General features: G+C 46.1%; 1 protein-coding gene across 1 annotated transcript in view; it reads right to left on the bottom strand.

Annotated features, from left to right (window-relative positions):
• LOC123999860 (protein Shroom3-like) overlaps positions 1-23,117 on the bottom strand; it is a 143,272-nt gene that overhangs the window by 90,454 nt on the left and 29,701 nt on the right. The window contains exon 2 of the mRNA XM_046305868.1: positions 20,040-20,194. Within this exon, the coding sequence (XP_046161824.1) occupies positions 20,040-20,194 (155 nt within the window). The remainder of the gene's footprint in view (positions 1-20,039; positions 20,195-23,117) is intronic.

Raw genomic sequence — 23,117 nt, 5'->3', positions numbered from 1 at the left:
GCATAAATCGATAAGCAAGCCAGCAGGCAATATTTGATTCTGAGTTCCTCATGGATTAGGCCTACTCTTGTCTGATCTCAAATCCAGCAGCTGAGGCCTTGGGCTGATTCAAGTATATGCCAGAAGTTTACTTGAGAAAAATATATTTTAACTCTGGTTTCTCAAACCAACGCGGACGCTCTATTTGTAACTGAATCTTGGTTAAGAAGGATTTGACAGCCTCTGGTCCCATACTAGACAAATGAATAACCATTTAATAACAATTTTAGTTCAGCTGGCCATCTGTTTGAAAGGAAAGTCTCTGAAAATTCATCTCATTCCACTAGAGGGAGTCCTTTAGTCATCTCAAAAATGGATTGTAGAGAACAATGCACTAAAATAAACATACTTTATTTTAATTTCACTCCACTTGATGTCTATGATGTACCTTAGTGCTAAAGATTGATGTTAAAAAGCTGATTCACTTGATCCCTTCTTACTACAGCTCGCTGCCCTTTTACTTATTGCAGAACCATTGACCTATATTTTTGACTTGAAAATTGGTTCAGGTATTATTCCTACAATCTGGAAAGTGACTAAGCACCATTTCAGCTGCTACGCTCATTTAAGATGATGTGTTAAATTGCTTAGATCATAAAAATGATTGTGCTGCCTTTCAAAAGTTATTCAACCCTGTTGACTGAAATAGGCCTGGGTCAAGTTTTCTTGCAAGTAGTTTGAGAATGTGTGATTTCTGATGATGTTAAGTCCAGTTTCCTAGATATTACGAAAGGTGTACCTCAGGGGTCGGTATTAGGACCCGTTTCTCTTTACTATTTATATAAATAATATTGGTCTATCTGTTAAAACATGTTAAATGAATCTGTATGCAGACGATTCTGTTATGTATGCCATTGCCCAAACTGTTGGATATGTTAGAGCTGCAATCTGACCTTGTTAACTTACAAAAAGCCCTGGTTGGTTTAAACATTGGACTTAATATTATTTAATATTATTTACATTTATTGACTGGATGGGTCTCCCATTGATCAGGTTCCCACCTATAAATATCTGGGCATTTAGATTGACAAAGATTTAATGATTAAAAAACATACGGATGAGCTTGTTAAAAAGTTCAGATTTAAAGTGGGCTTCTTCTTCTTTTTTATTTTAGAAATAGATATTGCCTCTCCCGAAATAGCAGAAAGCAGATTGTAAAGTCAACTTTGTTTCAAATGGACTACATATTTCCAGCCAGTTCATGGCTATGGTAACACCATTGACCAGATTGCAGCAACCACGACTCTTAAACCTTTGGAAGCCGTCTAACATAGTGCCCTTCACTTTATCACAGATGACAGTTTTAATACACTTCATTGCATCCTTTATCAAAAGGTTGGCTAGTCCTCATTGAAGTCCCGTAAATCACCTGTTTGAATAGCTCTACTAAACAAGCCTCCAACTTACCAAACTTTGTTGCTATATAAAAGAGCTATATAAATGAGCTCTCTGGGTTGGTTAACTCTCAGGGTTGGTTAGCTCTCAGGGTTGGTTAACTGTTGCTCTCAGGGTTGATTAACTCTCAGGGTTGGTTAGCTCTCAGGGTTGGTTAACTCTCAGGGTTGGTTAACTCTCAGGGTTGGTTAACTGTTGCTCTCAGGGTTGATTAACTCTCAGGGTTAAGCATGCTCCGTTTAAAAATGCAGAACTAAGAACAGATATAGCCCTTGGTTCACTCTGACTGCCCTCGACCAGCACAAAAACATCCTGTGGCGGACTGCAATAGCATCGAATAGTCCCCGCAATATGCAACTGTTCAGGGAAGTCAGGAACCAATACACGCAGTCAGTCAGGAAAGCTTAGGCCAGCTTCTTCAGGCAGTAGTTTGCATCCTGTAGCTCCAACTCCAAAAAGTTCTGGGACACTGTGAAGTCCATGGAGAACAAGAGCACCTCCTCCCAGCTGCCCACTGAGGCTAGGTAACACGGTCACCGCCGATAAACCCCTTCCGGAGACACCTGAAACCCCACCTCTTTAAGGAATACCTAGGATAGGATAAAGTAATCCTTCTCACCCCCCCCCCCCTTAAAAGATTTAGATGCACTATTGTAAAGTGGCTGTTCCACTGGATGTCATAAGGTGAATGCACCAATTTGTAAGTCGCTCTGGATAAGAGCGTCTGCTAAATGACTTAAATGTAATGTAAATGTAGGGTTGGCTAGCTCTCAGGGTTGGTTAGCTCTCAGGGTTGGTTAGCTCTCAGGGTCGGTTAGCTCTCAGGGTTGCTTAGCTCTAACTCTCAGGGTTGGTTAACTCTCAGGGTTGGTTAACTCTCAGGGTTGGTTAACTCTCAGGGTTGGTTAACTCTCAGGGTTGGTTAGCTCTCAGGGTTGGTTAACTCTGTTCTCTCTGTTCTCGACCAATTTAGGTATATCCTCCTTAGTTTTAGTGCCCCCATTGTAAGAATAACCTGCGAAATTCCTTGCATCTTGATTCCCTGGTTCCACTAGGGCAGTTTAGGACTCTTGTGTTAAATTCATTCACTGAGGATTGTGGTTGTTTCTATTGACTGTAATGGTTTATTGGTTGACATTGTAGTATTGTAATTGTACCTTGTTGTTTTTTTTGTTATTTTTGTTGTATTTTATTTTATTTATTTTATTGATTATGAAAATGTTTGTATTCAGGGCACCATTGTAAATGAGACCCTTGTCTGTGGGATGGGCTTCACAGTTGACCTCTTGACCCAACATTGGGAGCACACACAGTTAATAACTGAGAGAGAGAGAGAAATAGGGAGGGAGGGAGTGAGGGAAAGAGAAAGAGAGAGAGAGAGAGAGAGTGAGCATATAGCCTTTCTTCCTCTGTAGTACACAGACCTAAAAGCATGACTACTGTTATGTAGTGTACCTGTTGTTAGGTATAAACAGATGATAGAGAACAGTCACACACCTGTCTGAGTCACTACTGATGTCTGGGGTCTCATCCATCCTTTGGTGACATACAGCCAGAGTCAAGCCCTAGTGCTCCTGGGGAAAGTAGTTTCTCTTCAGAATAGCCAGAGTCAAGCCCTAGTGCTCCTGGGAAAAGTAGTTTCTCTTCAGAATAGCCAGAGTCAAGCCCTAGTGCTCCTGGGAAAAGTAGTTCCTCTTCAGAATAGACAGAGTCAAGCCCTAGTGCTCCTGGGAAAAGTAGTTTCTCTTCAGAATAGCCAGAGTCAAGCCCTAGTGCTCCTGGGAAAAGTAGTTCCTCTTCAGAATAGACAGAGTCAAGCCCTAGTGCTCCTGGGAAAAGTAGTTTCTATTCAGAATAGCCAGAGTCAAGCCCTAGTGCTCCTGGGAAAAGTAGTTTCTCTTCAGAATAGCCAGAGTCAAGCCCTAGTGCTCCTGGGAAAAGTAGTTCCTCTTCAGAATAGACAGAGTCCAGCCCTAGTGGCCATGGGAAAAGGAGTTTCTCCTCAAAATCGCCAGACTCAACTCATTTAATACATCCAAAGTAGTTCCTCCTTCCTCCTTAGAACGGTCTCAGCTAATCAGCTAGTCCAAAACTCAGAAAGGATCACGATCAGTTAGGAAGACCAAACAGACTTGATAATGGCTGTCTTACATCACCGCTGAGAGAGGGACACATGACTAGAGCATGTCAACTGGGGTTCAGATCCAGACTGGGGTCCATCTTGGTTCGTTTGAGGTGGATTCATCTATCTGTCTGCAACCAGTCAATCAGTTGATCAGTTGATCCACATGGGCTGCTGGGATATGATGCCTCAACCTAACATATATCTGTAATCCTGTCCTCACTGTAACTCCAGCAACAATAATCTGTAATCCTATCCTCACTGTAAACTCCAGCAACAATAACCGGTAATCCTGTCCTCACTGTAAACTCCAGCAACAATAATCTGTAATCCTGTCCTCACTGTAAACTCCAGCAACAATAATCTGTAATCCTGTCCTCACTGTTAACTCCAGCAACAATAATCTGTAATCCTGTCCTCACTGTTAACTCCAGCAACAATAATCTGTAATCCTATCCTCACTGTAAACTCCAGCAACAATAACCGGTAATCCTGTCCTCACTGTAAACTCCAGCAACAATAATCTGTAATCCTGTACTCACTGTTAACTCCAGCAACAATAACCTGTGCTGACTCCTGTCCTCAGGAAATTCTCACGCCTCCTCCTTCATTTCCCTCCCTTTCCCATCAAGTCCACCCTCCCAGAGAACTGCTGTGTCCAAAGTCTGAAGTTATGCAACTTCTCCTCAGTCTTGTCTTCCCACAGCTGTAGGTAGGCTGACAAGGTCCTACAGTGGCACTCCCTCCATACCATGGAGCAGTCAGTCAGCCAGCCAGCCTGTCAACCAGCCAGCCAGTCAGCCAGCCTGTCAGTCAGCCAGCCGGCCTGTCAGACAGCTAGTCAGTCAACCAGCCAGCCAGTCAGCCAGCCAGCCAGTCAGCCAGCCTGCCGGCCTGTCAGACAGCTAGTCAGTCAGTCAGTCAGTCAGTCAGTCAGTCAGTGTGTGGTAGCCTATAGTTCAGTAGGTAGACTGACAGGTAGGCTGACTGCTGCACACCATTTAGCCTACAGTGGAGCAGTCAGCCAGGCAGTCAGTCAGTCAGTCAGTCAGTCAGTCAGTCAGTCAGTATGGTAATGGTATAGTCCTTCTGCAATCTCCAGGCTTCAACAGGTGTTTGTCCAGCCAGGACAGCACTACACTAACGTTGCCTCAGCACTCCTCAGTCTTCTCTTCCCAGCAGTAGGCAGTTCTGGCTGACAGTGGCACACCCTTACCCTTCCATGGAGACGTCAGTCACTGAGTCCTAGTCTCCAGGCTTCGACAGGTGTTTGCCCAGTCAGGACAGCACTACCTAACGCTACCTGTCCTGAACACTCCTGGACTACAGAGCCATCCAGGAAGTTGTGCTTGTTCAGACTTTACAGAGTCAACACTACACTGACTGACCCTACTGCATCTCCACAACACAGCACCGCTGGGCCGAACACTGGACGTAAGGGAAGCTTTGTGGTATCCTCTCTGCCTCTGTCTGTCTGTCTGTCTCTCTCTCACTTGTCTCTCACTCTCGCTCTCTCTCTCTCTCTCCTCTCTCTCTCTCTCTCTCTCTCTCTCTCTCTCTCTCTCTCTCTCTCTCTCTCTCTCTCCCTCTCTCTCTCTTGTCTCTCTCTCTCTTGTCTCTCTCTCTCTCCTCTCTCCCTCTCTCTCTCTTGTCTCTCTCTCTCTTGTCTCTCTCTCCCTCTCTCTCTCTCTCTCTTCTCTCTCCCTCTCTCTCTGCCAACGTCTCTTGGACTCTGTACTTGGATGCAAATGAGCATCCTGCCATCCTCTGTGGCTGGGCTCTGTGGCTGGGCTGTTCCCCCCCCCCCCCCCTCTCACATGGCCGGAGAGAGGGAGAGTACAGCCACCCAGTCGCGCAGGCAGGCAGGTGAACCTGAGTCCTGGGCACAGTGTAGAGTATAGTCCTGTGCACAGTGTAGAGTATAGTCCTGTGCACAGTGTAGAGTATAGTCCTGTGCACAGTGTAGAGTATAGTCCTGTACACAGTGTAGAGTATAGTCCTGTGCACAGTGTAGAGTATAGTCCTGTGCACAGTGTAGAGTATAGTCCTGTGCACAGTGTAGAGTATAGCCCTGTGCACAGTGTAGAGTATAGTCCTGTGCACAGTGTAGAGTATAGTCCTGTGCACAGTGTAGTATAGCCCTGTGCACAGTGTAGAGTATAGTCCTGTGCACAGTGTAGAGTATAGCCCTGTGCACAGTGTAGAGTATAGTCCTGTACACAGTGTAGAGTATAGTCCTGTGCACAGTGTAGAGTATAGTCCTGTGCACAGTGTAGAGTATAGCCCTGTGCACAGTGTAGAGTATAGTCCTGTACACAGTGTAGAGTATAGTCCTGTGCACAGTGTAGAGTATAGTCCTGTGCACAGTGTAGAGTATAGTCCTGTGCACAGTGTAGAGTATAGCCCTGTGCACAGTGTAGAGTATAGTCCTGTGCACAGTGTAGAGTATAGTCCTGTGCACAGTGTAGAGTATAGTCCTGTGCACAGTGTAGAGTATAGTCCTGTGGACAGTGTAGAGTATAGTCCTGTGCACAGTGTAGAGTATAGTCCTGTGCACAGTGTAGAGTATAGTCCTGGGCACAGTGTAGAGTATAGTCCTGTGGACAGTGTAGAGTATAGTCCTGTGGACAGTGTAGAGTATAGTCCTGTGGACAGTGTAGAGTATAGTCCTGTGCACAGTGTAGAGTATAGTCCTGTGCACAGTGTAGAGTATAGTCCTGGGCACAGTGTAGAGTATAGTCCTGTGCACAGTGTAGAGTATAGTCCTGTGCACAGTGTAGAGTATAGTCCTGTGGACAGTGTAGAGTATAGTCCTGTGCACAGTGTAGAGTATAGTCCTGTGGACAGTGTAGAGTATAGTCCTGTGCACAGTGTAGAGTATAGTCCTGTGCACAGTGTAGAGTATAGTCCAGGGTTAGAAACAAAGCCAGGTATAAGACAATGGATGCCATTATGGCCTTTTATTAGCCAAAAGAAAAGCCTGCTCTGTGTGTATCCAGCCAAGGGCAATGGGGACAGACTACAGACTATCCAGCCAGTCAGGGCCAGGGACAATGGAGACAAACTATCCAGCCAGTCAGGGCCAGGGACAATGGGGACAGACTACAGACTATCCAGCCAGTCAGGGCCGGGGGCAATGGGGACAGACTACAGACTATCCAGCCAGTCAGGGCCGGGGGCAATGGAGACAAACTATCCAGCCAGTCAGGGCCAGGAACAATGGGGACAGACTACAGACTATCCAGCCAGTCAGGGCCGGGGGCAATGGGGACAGACTACAGACTATCCAGCCAGTCAGGGCCAGGGACAATGGGGATAGACTACAGACTATCCAGCCAGTCAGGGCCAGGGACAATGGAGACAAACTATCCAGCCAGTCAGGGCCGGGGACAATGGGGACAGACTACAGACTATCCAGCCAGTCAGGGCCAGGGACAATGGAGACAAACTATCCAGCCAGTCAGGGCCGGGGACAATGGGGACAGACTACAGACTATCCAGCCAGTCAGGGCCAGGGACAATGGAGACAAACTATCCAGCCAGTCAGGGCCAGGGACAATGGGGACAGACTACAGACTATCCAGCCAGTCAGGGCCAGGGACAATGGAGACAAACTATCCAGCCAGTCAGGGCCGGGGACAATGGGGACAGACTACAGACTATCCAGCCAGTCAGGGCCAGGGACAATGGAGACAAACTATCCAGCCAGTCAGGGCCAGGGACAATGGGGACAGACTACAGACTATCCAGCCAGTCAGGGCCAGGGACAATGGGGACAGACTACAGACTATCCAGCCAGTCAGGGCCAGGGACAATGGGGACAGACTACAGACTATCCAGCCAGTCAGGGCCAGGGACAATGGAGACAAACTATCCAGCCAGTCAGGGCCAGGGACAATGGGGACAGACTACAGACTATCCAGCCAGTCAGGGCCGGGGGCAATGGAGAAAAATTATCCAGCCAGTCAGGGCCGGGGACAATGGGGACAGACTACAGACTATCCAGCCAGTCAGGGCCGGGGACAATGGGGACAGACTACAGACTATCCAGCCAGTCAGGGCCGGGGACAATGGAGACAAACTATCCAGCCAGTCAGGGCCAGGGACAATGGGGACAGAGAGGCTGCGTCAATATGTATTTGTTGTCAATGTTTTGGCGTCAGACTGGTAGCAGTTGTGAAAAAAGTAAACAGTTGGACGAGTTGCAGAAGTAATTGAAAATAATGCTGTTGTTGATTAGTTGCTTTGTTCATCCATTAGTCTATTTTCTGTTGAACCATATGGTCTATCTACTAGAACCTCATGGACAATATGGACACAGATATACACAATGGATACTATATATGAATATACAGTACTAGTCAAAAGATTGGACACATTTACTCACTAAAGGGTTTTTCTTTATTTTTACTATTTTCTACATTAGAGCACTCATTATGCATTTGGGTCCCAAGGTTTTTACATGACCAATCATATCGAGTGGTTCCAATAACGAATTTGACGCGAGCCACCCGTCCCTGGTGACTTTCTTCAGCAAAGATGGCTGACAAAACATGACGGTGGAAGCAAATGTAAGTAGTTAGAACGTCATAACGAGTCAAGCAAAACATTTACAATTGAGAGGAATATTTTAGTTGATGATGAGACCAATCACCACCTTCCGGAGACACCTGAAACCCCACCTCTTTAAGGAATACCTAGGATAGGATAAGTAATCCCTCTCACCCCCCCTTAAGTTTTAGATGCACTATTGTAAAGTGACTGTTCCACTGGATGTCATAAGGTGAATGCACCAATTTGTAAGTCGCTCTGGATAAGAGCGTCTGCTAAATGACTTAAAATGTAAATGTAAATGTAAATGATTGTGCATTATTTTTTTTGTCATAAAGTTAATTTATGAAAATCACTATTTAGCAAGTTTATTTCCAGTCATATCCGATACCAGGTGTATCAAACTCCATTAGCTGACAAGGTACAAATCTGTCGTTCTGCCCCTGAACAGGCAGTTAACCCACTGTTACCAGGCCGTCATTGAAAATAAGAATTTGTTCTTAACTGACTTGCCTGGTTAAATAATGGTAAATTAAATAAAAAATGTTTAAAAAATATTTGAATGATGTGTCTGCATGTATATATTACATGTCCCATCCTGACCTTAGAGATCCTTTAAATTCTCTATTTGGTAGGTCAGGGTGTGACTAGGTGGGAAATCTATGTTTATATTTCTTTGCTGGCAGAGTATGGTTCCCAATCAGAGGCAGCTGTCTATCGTTGTCTCTGATTGGGGATCATACTTAGGCAGCCCCTTTTTCCCACCTTCAGTTGTGGGATCTTGTCTTTTTGCATATGTTGCACTCCTAGCTTTATGTTTATGTTGTTTATTGTTTGTTTTTTTGGTGGAACTTTTATAATTAATGAAAATGTACGCCTGCCCCGCTGCACCTTGCTACTCATTTAACGATACATTACAATTAAACACTTCAACAGTGTTTACCACTCCTGCCTCTGGGAGATCAATGATTACACATTGTCACTAAGCAATAGACTAGAAACATGAAGGCTGATTTGTAATTCATACATACAGAATAAAAAACAGTACATCCTGCCAGCACGCCCACAATGAATGAATGATGTGTGGAAGGGAGCAATGAATGAGATGGGAGTAACAATCCATGCTATTTGCTCTGAGACCGGCGTAATAATTGTAATGAAACAACCAGGGAGCAGGTTTTGAACCCTCAACATTCTAGCCTGAAGTCCAGCATGCTATCGACTGTGCCCAAATGTATTACATTTACATTTAAGTCATTTAGCAGACGCTCTTATCCAGAGCGACTTACAAATTGGTGCATTCACCTTATGACATCCAGTGGGACAGTCACTTATTAATTGGGGTTGGGGCCGATTGTGGCTAAAAATACTTTATCAATTGAAGTTAATTGAAATATTGTAGCACTGTTTCGCACTTGAAGTCAATTTAACTATTTTAGCACCATTTCATACTGCTCTGAGACAAGCCTACTCCTTCCTCCCCGTCGGGGCTTTGAACCCCGATCTCTCGTCCGCACGACACAGGGATTCTTTCGCTAAATAACCCTGTACTGTACTGTACTGCCGACAGTCACTTTGTACTGCGCCATATTTTCACTTCCATCCTAAGAGAAACCCAGAGGGTTTTTCATTTTTCATGGGATAGAAACATCATAATATTAATCTAATTAAATAAGCAAGTACCGGTCAAAAGTTTGGACACACCTACTTATTGTCACGGTTGTGTGTAGAGATGGACCAAGGAGCGTGGATCCCACAAAAAAAACAGTGGGGAAATGGCTGCCTAAATATGATCCCCAATCAGAGACAACGATAAACAGCTGCCTCTGATTGGGACCAGGCCAACATAGATATAAAACATCCTAGATAGCCCACCCTAGTCACACCCTGACCTACCCAACATAGAGACTAAAAGGCTTTCTATGGTCAGGGCGTGACAGTACCCCCCCGAAAGGTGCGGACTCCGGCCGCAAAACCTGACTCTATAGGGGAGGCTCCGGTGTGGGGCAAAGTACCCACTCCGTACCCACGGGTCCGGCCATGGAGCCAGGTAGAACGCCCTGCCTGGACTGAGCACCTGCGCAGAGGAAGGCTCCGGCATTGGAGTGGGACTGGACACCATGCCTGGACTTGGCCTCGGCGCAGAGGGAGGCTCCTGCCATGGAGCAGGACTGGACGCCGTGCCTGGACTGGGCACCGGCGCAAAGGACAGCTCCGGCCTTTGGACCGTCGTAGAAGGTTCTGGACTGTGGAATGCCGTAGGAGGTTCGGGACTGTGGACCGTCATAGGAGGTTCCGGACTGTGGACCGTCGTAAGAGGTTCCGGACTGTGGACCGTCGTAGGAGGTTCCGGACAGTGGACAGTCGTAGGAGGTTCCGGACTGTGGACCGTCGTAAAAGGCTCCGGACTGTGGACCGTCTTAAGACGTTCCAGACTGTGGACCGTCGTAGGAGGTTCCGGACTGTGAACCGTCGCCGGAGGTTCCGGACTATGAACCATCGCCGGAATCTCTGGACTATGAACCATCGCCGGAATCTCTAGACTGGGGACCGTCACCGGACTGGGGAGGCGCACTGGAGGCCTAATGCGTGGGGCCAGTACAGGTTGCACCGGACTGGTGACACGCTCTTCAGGGTGAGTGCGAGGAGCAGGCACAGGACGTACCGGACTGTGGAGGCGCACTGGAGACCTGGTGCGTAGAACCGGCAAAACTTGTACCGGAACAATGACACACTTCTCACGGCCAGTGCGGGGCGCTAGCACAGGACGCACTGGGCTGTGGAGGCGCACTGGAGACCTGGTGCGTAGAACCGGCACTACTTGTACCGCAACAATGACACACTTCGGACGGCGAGTGCGGAGAGCTAGCACAGGATGTACTGGGCTGTGGAGGCGTACATCAGGGCGAGTACGGGGAGCAGGCACAGGACGTACCGGACTGGGTTCACTATGTTCTGGAAGCCACCTCACTGTGACAGTTCACTACATACTGGAAGCTACCTCTCTGTGACAGTTCACTAGGTTCTGGAAGCTACCTCTCTGTGACAGTTCACTAGGTTCTGGAAGCCACCTCTCTGTGACAGTTCACTAGGTTCTGGAAGCTACCTCTCTGTGACGGTTCACTATGTACTGGAAGCTACCTCACTGTGACGGTTCACTATGTACTGGAAGCTTACCTCTCTGTGACAGTTCACTATGTACTGGAAGCTACCTCACTGTGACGGTTCACAATGTTCTGGAAGCTACCTCACTGTGACGGTTCACAATGTTCTGGAAGCTACCTCACTGTGACATTCAAACAACGAATGGTGTGTTTTCTATTTTTAACTGCGGTTCACTACATACAGGAAGCTACCTCTCTGTGACAGTTCACTACATACAGGAAGCTACCTCTCTGTGACGGTTCACTACATACAGGAAGCTACCTCTCTGTGACGGTTCACTACATACAGGAAGCTACCTCTCTGTGACGGGAGATGAAGAGCTACATTCTGCAAACTCGTCCCCTGTATGAGAGTCATACAAGCGCACACTTTTCTTAAATATAAAGATACTGAAACCGTACCGTTACCGTGACCCACAAACCATGTTACATACCGAACTGTGGGTCCACTGTACCGTTACCTTCACCACCTGGGGGCGGCTCGTCAGGAAGTCCAAGATCCAGTTGCAGAGGGAGGTGTTTAGTCCCACAGTCTTTAGCTTAGTGATGAGCTTTGTGGGCACTATGGTGTTGAGCTGTAGTCAATGAATAGCATTCTCACATAGGTGTTCCTTTTGTCCAGGGGGGGAAAGGGCGGTGTGGAGTGCAATAGAGATTGCGTCATCTGTGGAGCTGTTGGTGCGGTATGGAGTGGGTCTAGGGTTTCTGGGATAATGGTTTTGATGTGAGCCATGACCAGCCTTTCAAAGCATGTCATGGCTACAGTCATTTAGGCAGGTTGCCTTAGTGTTCTTGGGCACAGGGACTATGGTGGTCTGCTTGAAACATGTTGGTATTACAGACTCAGACAGGGAGAGGTTGAAAATGGCAGTGAAGACACTTGCCAGTTGGTCAGCGCATTCAGCTTATACAAGCTGAATAACTCTCCTGGTCTGAGAGTGCTTTAGGTGCCTTTTGGCAAACTCCAAGTGGGCTGTCATGTGCCTTTTACTGAGGAGTGTCTTCCATCTGGCCACTCTACCATGAAGGCCTGCTTGGTGTAGTGCTACAGAGATGGTTGTCCTTCTTGAAGTTCTCCCATCTCCACAGAAGAACTCTGGAGCTCTGTCAGAGTGACCATTGGGTTCTTGATCACCTCCCTGACCAAGGCCCTTCTCCCCCGATTGCTCAGTTTGGCCGGGTGGCCAGCTCTAGGTATAGTCTTGGAGGTTGAATGATGGAGGCCACTGTGTTCTTGGGGACCTTCAATGCTGCAGACAATTTTTGGTAGCCTTCCCCAGATCTGTGCCTCAACACAATCCTGTCTCTGAGCTCTACGTACAATTCCTTCAACCTCATGGCTTGGTTTTTGCTCTGACATGCACTGTCATCTGTGGGACCTTATATAGACAGGTGTGTGTCTTTACAAATCATGTCCAATCAATTGGTGGGATACCAATCAAGTTGTAGAAACATCGCAAGGATGATCAAAGGATGCACCTGAGCTAAATGTTGAGTCTCAAAGCAAAGGGTCTGAATACTTATGTAAATCAGGTATTGCAGTTTTTATATATATATATATACATTTGCAAACATTTCTAAAAACCTGTTTTCGCTTTGTCATTTTGGGGTATTGCTGATCCCTGCCTACAGGCAGAAGCTAAAACAAGAGGCTCCCACGCTGAGGTCTGTCCAACGCTGGTCAGACCAAGCTGACTCTACACTCCAAGACTGCTTCCATCACGTGGACTGGGACATGTTTCGTATTGCGTCAGATGAAAATATTGACGAATACGCTGATTCGGTGTGCGAGTTCATTAGAACGTGCGTCGAAGATGTCATTCCCATAGCAACGATAAAAACATTCCCAAACCAGAAACCGTGGATTGATGGCAGCATTCGCGTGAAACTGAAAGCGCGAACCACTGCTTTTAATCAGGGCAAGGTGTCTGGTAACATGTCCGAATATAAACAATGCAGCTATTCCCTCCGCAAGGCTATTAAACAAGCTAAGCGTCAGTACAGAGACAAAGTGGAATCTCAATTCAATGGCTCAGACACAAGAGGCATGTGGCAGGGTCTACAGTCATTCACGGACTACAAGAAGAAACCCAGCCCAGTCACGGACCAGGATGTCTTGCTCCCAGGCAGACTAAATAACTTTTTTGCCCGCTTTGAGGACAATACAGTGCCACTGACACGGCCTGCAACGAAAACATGCAGTCTCTCCTTCACTGCAGCCGAGGTGAGTAAGACATTTAAACGTGTTAACCCTCGCAAGGCTGCAGCCGCGCCCTCAGAGCATGCGCAGACCAGCTGGCCGGTGTGTTTACGGACATATTCAATCAATCCTATACCAGTCTGCTGTTCCCACATGCTTCAAGAGGGCCACCATTGTTCCTGTTCCAAAGAAAGCTAAGGTAACTGAGCTAAATGACTACCGCCCCGTAGCACTCACTTCCGTCATCATGAAGTGCTTTGAGGGACTAGTCAAGGACCATATCACCTCCACCCTACCTGACACCCTAGACCCACTCCAATTTGCTTACCGCCCAAATAGGTCCACAGACGATGCAATCTCAACCACACTGCACACTGCCCTAACCCACCTGGACAAGAGGAATACCTAAGTGAGAATGCTGTTCATCGACTACAGCTCGGCATTCAACACCATAGTACCCTCCAAGCTCGTCATCAAGCTCGAGACCCTGTGTCTCGACCCCGCCCTGTGCAACTGGGTACTGGACTTCCTGACGGGCCGCCCCCAGGTGGTGAGGGTAGGCAACAACATCTCCTCCCCGCTGATCCTCAACACGGGGGCCCCACAAGGGTGCGTTCTGAGCCCTCTCCTGTACTCCCTGTTCACCCACGACTGCGTGGCCACGCACGCATCCAACTCAATCATCAAGTTTGCGGACGACACAACAGTGGTAGGCTTGATTACCAACAACGACGAGACGGCCTACAGGGAGGAGGTGAGGGCCCTCGGAGTGTGGTGTCAGGAAAATAACCTCACACTCAACGTCAACAAAACTAAGGAGATGATTGTGGACTTCAGGAAACAGCAGAGGGAACACCCCCCTATCCACATCGATGGAACAGTAGTGGAGAGGGTAGCAAGTTTTAAGTTCCTCGGCATACACATCACAGACAAACTGAATTGGTCCACTCACACTGACAGCGTCGTGAAGAAGGTGCAGCAGCGCCTCTTCAACCTCAGGAGGCTGAAGAAATTCGGCTTGTCACCAAAAGCACTCACAAACTTCTACAGATGCACAATCGAGAGCATCCTGGCGGGCTGTATCACCGCCTGGTACGGCAACTGCTCCGCCCTCAACCGTAAGGCTCTCAGAGGGTAGTGAGGACTGCACAACGCATCACCGGGGGCAAACTACCTGCCCTCCAGGACACCTACACCACCCGATGTTACAGGAAGGCCATAAAGATCATCAAGGACATCAACCACCTGAACCACTGCCTGTTCACCCCGCTATCATCCAGAAGGCGAGGTCAGTACGGGTGCATCAAAGCTGGGACCGAGAGACTGAAAACCAGCTTCTATCTCAAGGCCATCAGACTGTTAAACAGCCACCACTAACATTGAGTGGCTGCTGCCAACACACTGGCATTGACACTGACCCAACTCCAGCCACTTTAATAATGGGAATTGATGGGAAATGATGTAAATATATCACTAGCCACTTTAAACAATGCTACCTTATGTAATGTTACTTACCCTACATTATTTATCTCATATGCATATGTATATACTGTACTCTACATCATCGACTGCATCCTTATGTAATACATGTATCACTAGCCACTTTAACTATGCCACTTTGTTTACTTTGTCTACATACTCATCTCATATGTATATACTGTACTTGATACCATTTACTGTATGCTGCTCTGTACCATCACTCATTCATATATCCTTATGTACATATTCCTTATCCCCTTACACTGTGTATAAGACAGTAGTTTTGGAATTGTTAGTTAGATTACTTGTTGGTTATCACTGCATTGTCGGAACTAGAAGCACAAGCATTTCGCCACACTCGCATTAACATCTGCTAACCATGTGTATGTGACAAATACAATTTGATTTGATTTGTGTATAGATGAATGAGAAAAATAAATAATTTAACCCATTTTAGAATAAGGCTGTAACGTAACAAAATGTGGAAAAAGTGAAAGGGTCTGAATACTTTCCGAAAGTGTAACTTTATGAGCTGGATTGCCTGTCTTTGCAATTATATATTTTTCGTTTCTGCTAGTTAGCATTTTAGCTTGCAGCCTCCAAGGAAATTCGCTATTCGCCCAATGGGCTATTTTGTTTTTTTTATTCTTGGCGCCCCCTTGTGTACTAAGCCAGTAATACCGTAAATTCCCTGGATGAGAGTAGGACGGTAGGATGATATGAACATCTGGATACCACCCAAACCTACTATCAACCATTACATCCCGTACAATGGAACTCCGTACGATGGAACTCCGTACAATGGAACTCCATACAATGGAACTCCGTACAATGGAACTCCATACAATGGAACTCCGTACAATGGAACTCCGTACAATGGAACTCCGTACAATGGAACTCCTGACAATGGAACTCCATACAATGGAACTCCTGACAATGGAACTCCGTACAATGGAACTCCGTACAATGGAACTCCATACAATGGAACTCCATACAATGGAACTCCTGACAATGGAACTCCGTACAATGGAACTCCATACAATGGAACTCCATACAATGGAGCTCCATACAATGGAACTCCTGACAATGGAACTCCTGACAATGGAACTCCATACAATGGAACTCCGTACAATGGAACTCCGTACAATGGAACTCCGTACAATGGAACTCCGTACAATGGAACTCCATACAATGGAACTCCATACAATGGAACCCCATACAATGGAACCCCATACAATGGAACTCCGTACAATGGAACTCCGTACAATGGAACTCCATACAATGGAACTCCATACAATGGAACTCCTGACAATGGAACTCCATACAATGGAACTCTGTACAATTTGATTTGATTTGAGGAAATGACCGCCCAGGTTACAGCTCCCTCGGGCCCTTTAGCTTAACCACCTCGGCCCAGTCTCTGTGGTGAAGTGAGGTAGAACAAGCCACCTGCTCCGAGAAGTGGGACAGATCGTTTAGCCTGGGCCATAGCTACATTGGTGAACTCGTCAACGAGGTTCTCCATCTGCTTCAGCTCATCGGATAGCCGCGGAACATCCTTCTGCAGCCACCCAGTATCATCCATCATCCGGTCACACCAACGGCACTTTTTACACACATATCCCTGTTCCTTATGTGCTCGGTCTTCCACTCTGTCCCTCTGGTTAGTGAACATTTCACAGCGGTAGCATTGAACAGTCAATGTCTGGCCATTGATATCCATTGGATAGTCAACGGTAGCCATAATGCTAACAACAAAGCAGGCTAGCCACAGCTAGCAGGGCAAGCTTTAAGTTGAAACAGTCCAATAAGGCGATGTGTTCTGTAAAGAGCTAAAAATAGGCTACAAAAACAACCATCGTCACGGACCTGTAGAGGCCATCTGTCGATACACTCAAGTAAAGTGAAATATAATATAGCCTAGAAATGAGGATAAAATAGCTCACAGACGAGTTTAACAGACACACGTACACATGGATGTTGTATTGTAGATACGTGATAGTGGAGTAGTGGCCTGAGGGAACATATTAAATGTATTGAGTAAATTGTTATGAAATGTAATGTCATGTAATATTTTAAACTGTATATAACTGTCTTAATGTTGCTGGACCCCAGGAAGAGTAGCTGCTGCATTGGAAGGAACTAATGGGGTTCCATAATAAACCCCAGAAAGAGTAGCTGATGCCTTGTCAGGAACTAATTGGGATCCATAATAAACCCCAGGAAGAGTAGCTGCTGCCTTGTCAGGAACTAATGGGGATCCATAATAAACCCCAGGAAGTGTTGCTGCTGCCTTGTCAGGAACTAATGGGGATCCATAATAAACCCTAGGAAGAGTAGCTGCTGCCTTGGCAGGAACTAATTGGGATCCATAATAAACCCCAGGAAGAGTAGCTGCTGCATTGGCAGGAACTAATTGGGATCCATAATAAACCCCAGGAAGAGTAGCTGCTGCCTTGGCAGGAACTAATTGGGATCCATAATAAACCCCAGGAAGAGTAGCTGCTGCCTTGGCAGGAACTAATGGGGATCCATAATAAACCCCAGGAAGAGTAGCTGCTGCCTTAGCAGGAACTAATGACGATCCATAATAAATACAGATAAAAACTACTCCTCTACTACTCCTCCACTACTCGCTACAAATGGGTCAAAAAAATCCAGAACTGAAAGGGGTTCTCTCTCTCTCTCTGTCTCTCTCTCTGTCTGTCTCTCTGTCTGTCTCTCTCTCTCTCTCTCTCTCTCTCTCTCTCTCTCTCTCTCTCTCTCTCTCTCTCTCTCTCTCTCTCTCTGTCTCTCTCTGTCTCTCTCTCTCTCTCTCTCTCTCTCTCTCTCTCTCTCTCTCTCTCTCTCTCTCTCTCTCTCTCTCTCTCTCTCTCTCTCTCTCTCTCTCTCTGTCTCTCTCTCTGGGTACAGAAGGTTACATGTACCTGTGACAGACAGCTCTAGTCTAGTGGGTTCAGAAGGTTAGATGTACCTGTGACAGACAGCTCTAGTCTAGTGGGTACAGAAGGTTAGATGTCACTGTGACAGACAGCTCTAGTCTAGTGGGTACAGAAGGTTAGATGTACCTGTGACAGACAGCTCTAGTCTAGTGGGTACAGAAGGTTAGATGTCACTGTGACAGACAGCTCTAGTCTAGTGGGTACAGAAGGTTACATGTACCTGTGACAGACAGCTCTAGTCTAGTGGGTACAGAAGGCCAGCATGAGTTCCTATTTTTACCCTCTGCGGGGTGTCAATCATATCATAGAGCTGCTGTTGTGGAGATAACTTAAGAGCCTGGGAGTTTAGCCATGATCCCTTCATCCAGCGTGCGCACACACACACACACACACACACACACACACACACACACACACACACACACACACACACACACACACACACACACACACACACACACACACACACACACACACACACACACCAGACCCCAGCAACACCCCCTGGCCTGTTATCGTTAGTGCTGAAGCATGACCACTTTTGACATCAGGGCGATATGAGTTGAAGGAGTACTGTCAAATGGAACTGTTGTATGGTACTGTTGTATGGTACTGTTATATGGTACTGTTATATGGTACTGTTATATGGTACTGTTATATGGTACTGTTATATGGTACTGTTGTATGGTACTGTTATATGGTACTGTTATATGGTACTGTTATATGGTACTGTTATATGGTACTGTGGTATGGTACTGTTATATGGTACTGTTATATGGTACTGTTATATGGTACTGTTATATGGTACTGTGGTATGGTACTGTTATATGGTACTGTTGTATGTTACTGTGGTATGGTACTGTTGTATGGTACTGTTATATGGTACTGTTATATGGTACTGTTATATGGTACTGTTATATGGTACTGTTATATGGTACTGTTATATGGTACTGTTATATGTTACTGTGGTATGGTACTGTTATATGGTACTGTTATATGGTACTGTTATATGGTACTGTTATATGGTACTGTGGTATGGTACTGTTATATGGTACTGTTATATGGTACTGTTATATGGTACTGTTATATGGTACTGTTATATGGTACTGTGGTATGGTACTGTTATATGGTACTGTTATATGGTACTGTTATATGGTACTGTTGTATGGTACTGTTGTATGGTACTGTTGTATGGTACTGTTATATGGTACTGTGGTATGGTACTGTTATATGGTACTGTTATATGGTACTGTTATATGGTACTGTTATATGGTACTGTTGTATGGTACTGTTGTATGGTACTGTTGTATGGTACTGTACAGACAGAGAGGGACAGACAGAGAGGGACAGACGGAGAGGGACAGATGGAGAGGGACAGATGGAGAGGGACAGACAGAGGGACAGATGGAGAGGGACAGACAGAGAGGGACAGATGGAGAGGGACAGATGGAGAGGGACAGACAGAGAGGGACAGATGGAGAGGGACAGACAGAGAGGGACAGATGGAGAGGGACAGACAGAGAGGGACAGACAGAGAGGGACAGATGGAGAGGGACAGATGAAGAGGGACAGACAGAGAGGGACAGATGGAGAGGGACAGAGGGTGAGGGACAGACAGAGAGGGACAGACGGAGAGGGACAGATGGAGAGGGACAGATGGAGAGGGACAGAAGGAGAGGGACAGACAGAGAGGGACGGATGGAGAGGGACAGACGGAGAGGGACAGAGGGTGAGGGACAGACAGAGAGGGACAGACAGAGAGGGACAGATGGAGAGGGACAGACAGAGAGGGACAGATGGAGAGGGACAGACAGAGAGGGACGGATGGAGAGGGACAGACGGAGAGGGACAGAGGGTGAGGGACAGACAGAGAGGGACAGACAGAGAGGGACAGACGGAGAGGGACAGATGGTGAGGGACAGACAGAGAGGGACAGACAGAGAGGGACAGACGGAGAAGGACAGACGTAGAGGGACAGATGGAGAGGGTCAGATGGAGATCGACAGAAGGAGAGGGACAGACAGAGAGGGACAGAAGGAGAAGGACAGAAGGAGAGGGACAGACGGAGAGGGACAGAAGTAGAGGGACAGACAGAGAGGGACAGATGACCCTGGCATGAAAGAGGTATGGTGGTTTGTGTTATTTACCTGCGGACAGTGAGTCGGAGAGTCTTGTAGGATCCTTTGACCAATGAGACGGCTTCCTGCCTGAATCCACTGAGTTCCACGTCGTTAATGACAACCACCTGGTCCCCTGGCAACAGGGGGTGTTCCAACAGATCTGCCTTCCCACCTCCCTCAACCTGGAGAAGAAAGAAGAATACATTTTCACTATACACATCCAGTCATCTCCATGAAGCTGTCACTCATAAAGCTGTATACACTGTATAAATTAGTCATCACTATTACTGGAACACACACCATCCATACAGCCATCCGTACAGCCATCCATACAGCCATCCATACAGTATGGCATTTACATGGTTTTGGTGAAACTGAACTAACAGACGCTCAGTTGGTGGACATGTTTTCATGCTCCAGTCATTTCAGATAGCTTACATAGTTTACATGCTCCAGTCATTTCAGATAGTTTACATAGCCATTTCATGTTTTCATGCTCCAGTCATTTCAGATAGCTTACATAGTTTACATGCTCCAGTCATTTCAGATAGTTTACATGCTCCAGTCATTTCAGATAGTTTACATGCTCCAGTCATTTCAGATAGTTTACATGCTCCAGTCATTTCAGATAGTTTACATGCTCCAGTCATTTCAGATAGTTTACATGCTCCAGTCATTTCAGATAGTTTACATGCTCCAGTCATTTCAGATAGTTTACATAGTTTACATGCTCCAGTCATTTCAGATAGTTTACATGCTCCAGTCATTTCAGATTTTACATGCTCCAGTCATTTCAGATAGTTTACATGCTCCAGTCATTTCAGATAGTTTACATGCTCCAGTCATTTCAGATAGTTTACATGCTCCAGTCATTTCAGATAAGTTCATTTCAGATAGTTTACATGCTCCAGTCATTTCAGATAGTTTACTAGTCATTTCAGATAGTTTACATGCTCCAGTCATTTCAGATCATGCTCCAGTCATTTCAATCATGCTCAGTCATTTCAGAAATAATTTCAGATTTACATTAGTCATTTCAGATAGTTTACATGCTCCAGTCATTTCAGATAGTTTACTGCTCCAGTCATTTCAGATAGTTTACATTCCAGTCATTTCAGATCAGTGCTCCAGTCATTTCAGATATTACATGCTCCAGTCATTTCAGATATTTTACATCAGTCATTTCAGATTTACATTATAGCCTTAAAAAAGTCAATGTTTTATTACGGATTTCACATCAGTGGGAATACAGAGAAGCATCACAGATGCCTTAAAAAAATGTTTGGGTGTGGATCAGAAAACCAGTCCGTATCTGGTGTGACCACCATTTGCGCAACACTCCTTCACATAGAGTTGATCAGGGAGTTTTTTTTAACCTTTATTTAACTAGTAAAGAACAAATTCTTATTTTCAATGACGGCCTAGAAACAGTGGGTTAACTGGCTTGTTCAGGGGTAGAACGACATATTTTTAACTTGTCAGCTCAGGGATTTGATCTTGCAACCTTTCGGTTACTAGTCCAACGCTCTACCCACTACCTGCCGCCCTTGATTTTTGTGTGTGGAATGTTGTCTGACTCCTCTTCAATGGCTGTGCAAAGTTGCTGGACATGGGCTGGAACTGGAACACGCTGTCGTACACGTCGATCCAGAGCATCCCAAACATGCTCAATGGGTGACATGTCTGGTGAGTATGCAGGCTATGGAAGAACTGGGACATTTTCAGCTTCCAGGAATTGTGTACAGATCCTTGTGACATGAGGCTTGCATTATCATGCTGAAACATGAGATGATGGCAGCAAATGAGTGACAAGACAATGGGCCTCAGGATCTCGTCATGGTATCTTTGTGCATTTAAACCGCCATCAATAAAAAGCAATTGTGTGGTTGTCCGTAGTGTATGCCTGCCCCATACCATAACCTCACCGTCACCATGGGGCACTCTGTTCACAGCGTTGACATCAGCAAGCCACTCGCCCACACGACACCATACACGATGTCTGCCATCTGCCCGGTACAGTTGAAACCAGGATTCATCCATGAAGAGCCCACGATTACGACGGCGAATTCAGGTCAAGGCCCGGTGAGGACGATGAGCACTGTGAGGATGATGAGCACGCAGATGAGCTTCCCTGAGACGGTTTCTGACAGTTTGTGCAGAAATTCTTCAGTTGTGCAAACCTAGTTTCATCAGCTGTCCGGGTGGCTTGTCTCAGACGAGCCCGGAGGTGAAGAAGTCGGATGTGGAGGTCCTGGGCAGGCGTGGTTACACTTGGTCTGCGGTTGGACGTACTGCCAAATTCTCTAAAACGACGTTAGTGTTGGCTTATGGTAGAGAAATTAACATTTAATTATCTGACAAGAGCTCTGGTGGACATTCCTGCAGTCAGCATGCTCCCTCAACACTTGAGACATCTGTGACATTGTGTTGTGTGACAAAACTGCACATTTTAGAGTGGCCTTATACTGTCTCCAGCACAAGGTGGACCTGTGTAATTATCATGCTGTGTAATCAGCTTCTTGATATGCCACACCTGTCAGGTGGATGGATTATTTTGGCAAAGGAGAGAAGTTCACTAACAGGGATGTAAACAAATTTGTGCACAACATTTTAGACAAATAAGCTTTTTGTGCCTATGGAACATTTCTGGGATCTTTTATTTCAGCTCATGAAACATGGGACCAACACTTTACATGTTGTGTTTATATTTTTGTTCAGTGTATATAATTGGCTTTTTGACAGAATATTGCAATTGAAAACATGTAATATTTTGAATAATCAGAGAAGCAGGCATATTTGATTTATTTAACTAGACAAGTCAGTTAAGAATAACTTCTTATTTTTAATGTCGGCCGAGGAACAACACTTCCTTCGTGGTAAATAGAGAAAAGGCCAGGGGGGATTCGCTGAACTTAAAAGTGTCTTAAAAGACTACAGATGCTGCCAAGGTTCTGACAATGAACCTATCAATATGGTCTTCCTCCCAAATGGCACCCTATTCCCTATATAGTGCACTTCTTTTCACCAGGGCCCATAAGGCTTTGGTCAAAAGTAGTGCTCTATATAGGAAAGAGGGCTGCCCTTTGGGAGGCTACCATGGACATG

Source organism: Oncorhynchus gorbuscha, linkage group LG16, assembly GCF_021184085.1.
Source record: "Oncorhynchus gorbuscha isolate QuinsamMale2020 ecotype Even-year linkage group LG16, OgorEven_v1.0, whole genome shotgun sequence".
Lineage (NCBI taxonomy): Eukaryota > Metazoa > Chordata > Actinopteri > Salmoniformes > Salmonidae > Oncorhynchus > Oncorhynchus gorbuscha.
This window is presented reverse-complemented; position numbering and strand designations above follow the sequence as displayed.